General features: G+C 38.4%; 1 protein-coding gene and 1 non-coding gene across 3 annotated transcripts in view; one reads left to right on the forward strand and one right to left on the reverse strand.

Annotated features, from left to right (window-relative positions):
* Window positions 1-854: 854 nt before the first annotated feature.
* The window catches only part of Rfk (riboflavin kinase), a 15,113-nt gene continuing 11,179 nt past the window's right edge, over window positions 855-4,788 (reverse strand). Inside the window, exons 1-2 of one of the 2 annotated variants that reach the window (XR_001872700.2) lie at window positions 4,022-4,153; window positions 855-2,733 (exon numbers count right to left, since the gene is read on the reverse strand). Coding sequence is in view for 1 of the 2 variants with exons in the window: in XM_008843778.3 (XP_008842000.1) it covers window positions 2,603-2,733 (131 nt within the window). In the remaining variant the exon portion in view is untranslated. Of the gene's footprint in view, window positions 2,734-4,021; window positions 4,154-4,788 lie in introns of those variants that run through there. The other variant, XM_008843778.3, reaches the window with a different exon arrangement.
* LOC115072165 lies at window positions 4,251-4,370 on the forward strand. Its single transcript, XR_003851229.1, has one exon. It is a non-coding gene; the product is annotated as a small nucleolar RNA SNORA26 (small nucleolar RNA).

Here is a 4,788-nt window from a genome sequence, read left to right on the forward strand (position 1 = left end):
GAGGCAGATGGATCTCTGTGAGTTTGAGGCCAGTCTGGTCTACATAGTGAGTTCCAGGCCAGCTGGGGCTACAGGGAGACCCTGTTTCAAAAAGACCAAAAAAAACCCAAAAACCATACATAGTTAGGTACCCAACCATATACACTTAAAATATGATTCGGACCAAAACAAAGGAAGGAAAAATCATTTTTAAAATTTCAGGTTAAGGCAAGTTTTATTTTCTCTCTTAAATAATGTAGAATTAGAATTTCATCATCTTTTTCTCCAGTAATGGTCTTAATTCTTTCCCCCTTTAGTACTAGGGAATCAAACCTTCAGCCTTGAACATGCCTGGCACATATTCTACCAAAGAGTCATTCCCTCCCTACCCCTATTGAGACAGAGACTTGCTATGTAGCCCAGGCTTGCCTTCTGCTTCTGCTTCCTGAGGGCTGAGATTGCAGACATGTGCCTTCAGGCCTGGTCACAGCCTTTTGAGACTGTTAACAAAGAAATGATAGAGATGCAGAGATAGCTATACATTCTTTCATTCTCTCTACCTAAAAAAAATCATTTTACACACATTCTCGTTTATATTCAAAAAGACACCCTGAAAAATAAGAGCAACATAGGGGCTAAGAGTACTTGATGCTCTTGCAGAGGACCCAGATTTAATTTCTAGCACATACATACAAGTTCACAATTGCCTGTAATGCCACTTTTAGGAGATCTGATACCCTCTTCCGGCCCTTGAAGGCACTAGGCACGCACATAGTGCACATACATACATGCAGGCAAACACACACATAAAAGAAAAATAAGTAGTTTTTTAAAGAGCAAGTGAAAATTTGATAGGCTATTCTAAAATGTGTATATAGTGGTACTATAATTTCTTGGAATACATAAGAAATACAGTTTTTGAAATCAATTAACCCTAAACAACACATTACATGTTTCCAAAATCAATGGCCATTTAACAAAATGTAAGGCGACAATATCAATGAACCTTCACACTGGGCCACATAATCAACAGCAAGCTATTCGAACTAAAAAATACCAATCTGTTTTTGTACTCTCCATGCATGTTTTTAACTTGGCTTCATAAATCTTTGATAACTGAGGCTCCTTTTAAGTATGAGATTGCCAACATTAATAATTATATTTTCAAAGGTAGGGATGCAGCTCAGGGGTATAGTGCTTGCCTAGCATTCACAAGGCCCTGGGTTCTATCCCTACCACACACAAATACATATATATTATCTTTAAAATTCCCTTCTCTGTACTTTAGTGTCTACCTCCCACCAGGCAGTGCCTCCCCACCAGCAACTCTGTTGCTATAAAGTGAACAATGCTTCAGTGTGCTCTGATGGCCACAAAGCAATCTGTAATCCAATTTCCTAACTATTCACAATTTTAACTTTCTGCCAATATGAACAAAAGAACTCAAGCAGCCAAAAGTTTCGGTAAGAGGGAAACTGCAAAGGTAAAAGATTATTTCACTTTCTCCATTTTTCAAGCTACAAGTACTCTTTAGACTAGCAATAAATTATACTTTACAGGGCTACACAGGCATAGATTTGCTCTAGAACACAGAACCACAGTAAAAACTAAATCCTTCTACTTCATAGTTTAATTGGTTATTAAGTAGTTTCCCTAAGAGAAAAACAATCATTTTGTGTTTAAGAAACTTGTACATTCAAATGAACGGCTATGTGTCTACTTCAATCCTAAGGAAGCCTGTAGCTGGTTTATTGTTTTGTTTTCCCAAAGAATGCATTGCTGATATACATCTCCCACCTTCATACTGTGATGGAACAGAATAGACAGACGCATGCAGTCTGTGAAGTGCACAGCTGCAGAATATTCCAAATGGGAAAACATCAATCGTTTAAAGGAAAACTGAACCAAAGTCAAGAAAAATGTTAATGAGTATCTGCTCTTTACAAAAACTTATTAACAACACAAAAAAAGGCATTTTCTATAATATAAAAGGCTGAAAAGGGGCTGGGAACATAGTTCAGTGGTAAAGCATTGCCTAGCATGTGTGAGGCCCTGGATTCAATGTTCACTACTATGTAGAAAACAAAGCCCAGGTAGGAGGGGACAGTCTAGGCCACTCCAAATTGAAACAGCTCTTCACAAACACAGGGACACGAGACAGAGCTCACAGAAGTTCCTATCTGTAAGAATATATTAATGTTCAAAACAAAATCCAGTGTGGGTTTTCCTCCTCAGGTAGGTTCTGTGTGACACACTTCCCATTAAAGCCTCTCCAGGCGCATAACCCGGTTCTTTACTGTGAAAGCTGCAGTTCTCAGTTCCCATCAGTGACTTGCTTTTCCATCCATATTTATATACATTTTATTTCCATTATAAGACACTTATTATCTTTCTAGTGGTTCATTTCAGTCCACATATTAAAAAAATTGATTTTTACATGAATCTTTTTAGTACTATAGCATGATGAATTTAATAGCTGAAGTGCAATAGGGGCAACTACCTTGTACTATTTAAACTAACAGCCACAGGAAAATGTTTAACTAAAATACAACCAGGGTGAGAATGCAGTTATGAGCAGAGAAGTATTAGGAAACAGTGAATGAACAAATAAGGTAATTTTTCATCAATGGCCATTCATAATTTTGCCTTTGGAAACTTGGAAGAAATTGTCATCTTTGAGTTTCAAATGTTCTGGTAAATCTAGCCGTTTTTTAGCTTCTTCAATATCACCTTGAATCTCTGAAATAAGTGACTCTGTAAAAAACAAAAGCAGAAGAAAAACTGTAAATATTTTTACCAATCCTTTGCTCAGCTTCTCCTAAGAACTCACAGGTTAGCCATATCTCTGGTGAAGGATAACACCCAACCCTTTTTCCAGGAGAAAGTCAATGCTACATAAAGTATTCATCTGTTCTTCTTTTTTATTCATTCTGAAAGATTTTATTAACTTTATGCACAATGTCTGGCCAGCCTATGGGGTTACATGCCAGACTCCATCACTTACAACCTAACTGCTATGATTAGAGTCCCCTGAAATCCTTGTACTGGAAACTTAATCTCTAAGGTTGGCAGCACTTAGAAGTGTCATATGGGAAGTGATTGGGCCCTCCGCTTCCAGTGCTTGCTTGAAGATGTGATCCCTTGCTTGGCTTTCTTCTCCAGCCACCTCTGCCATTATGCCTTCCCCACCATTATGGACTTTAACCCTCTGGAATCATAAGGGCAAATAACCTCTTCCTTTTATAAGTTCCCTTGGTCACAGTGTTTTATCACAGAAGTTGGTACCAATAGAGTAGAGTGTGGCTGTGAAGAATCTGACCATGTAAGCTCTTTAAGGAATGTGGAAGACTTTGGACATTTGGACTCAGAAAGTGATTGAATGCTGTAAGCAGAACCTACTAGGAAGCCTGGAAGAAAGTAGTGTTGAGAGCAAAGTAGTTCCAGAGGGAAATAAGGACTTAACAATTGGGATGTTTTCGCAAACATCTGGCTGCCATTTGCCCACAGGCTAAGAGCTTGCCTATGGCTAAGTTGACAAGTAATGGACTAATTTCTTCTGTGGGGGGAATTTCAAGGCAGCCTAACATTGAATCAGTGGTGTGGTTATTAATGGTTAATATTATGGAGATCTACAATGAAAAAAAGCCCAATCACAAGGGCAGACTTGATTAATGGATTATTGAGGGAGTGGCCATCTCTCTAGGACTCCTGTGGTCTAAACCTGTGTTCCCCGCCCACTGAAGCAACAAGGAGGACCTCACCAAGTACTGGCCATGAGCTTAGACTCCTAGACTCCAGAACTAAATTAAGTATATGCTATACAGTCACACAAAAAACAGACTAAGGCAATTTCCTCATCAATCAAATGGGGAAAACAACTCTTCATATGGCTATTGTGTGACAAAGGAATTAATTTGTGTAAGATACTTAAAATAGTGCCTGACATACATTAAATGCTCAAATAAATGTGTTGCTATCACTACAACCAGCAGCAGTTGTAGCAGCAGTAATAATATTAAAGAAGATCAATATAGGATCTTACCTAAAGAATCAAAGTTCTTTTCTGGTCTGAGGTAGCCAACAATGGCTACATTGAGAATTTCTCCATAGAAGTCCTCTTTAAAGGTATGGATGATACAAGTTTCCTAAAAATAAAAATGTTGAAAAGATTAGAATCAGATTATAAGGTACCTGAAATTTAAAGCATATCTTCACGTTTACAATGACTTAAATAATCCTCATTAAAAATTTTAAAGGCTCCACCCTTTCTTGTGCCCTTTTAAGGTTGACAAGGTACTTTAAAAGGCTAACACAGAAGGGTAAAGGAACTCTCCATAAAAACCCAGAGAGACTGTACATCTCCTCTTTGGATCCTGTCTGGAGTCACACAGCACACTGAAAAAATTATAATAACAACAATTTTAAAGACCCTTCTAGCACTCCTATTTTATGCCAATCTTACACAAACACTTGGTAGGTAAGGCATAAGATATGCTATACCACAAAACTGGTATGAGTCCCTGTTTAAAATGATGGACAAGGTAGAAGAATCTCTCCAGTTCAGATAACTCATCCAGTTTTAGTAGACTTGCTAAAGTGTACATCTGAGCTCAAGCAGCAGAAAGCTGGGCCTGGTAGTATACACCTGTAACTCTAGCAGTCAGGAGGCAGTGGCAGGAGGACAGAAGGTTAAAGAGGCCCTGGATACTTACAGATCCAGTCTCAAAAACAAAAGCAAAACACTTATCATTCCAGCAGCCTGAGGTTGAAGAAAGAAACCTAGAATTCAAGGCCAGCCTGGGCTACCTA

Source organism: Nannospalax galili, unplaced genomic scaffold (assembly GCF_000622305.1).
Source record: "Nannospalax galili isolate Female #2095 unplaced genomic scaffold, S.galili_v1.0 scaffold3242, whole genome shotgun sequence".
Lineage (NCBI taxonomy): Eukaryota > Metazoa > Chordata > Mammalia > Rodentia > Spalacidae > Nannospalax > Nannospalax galili.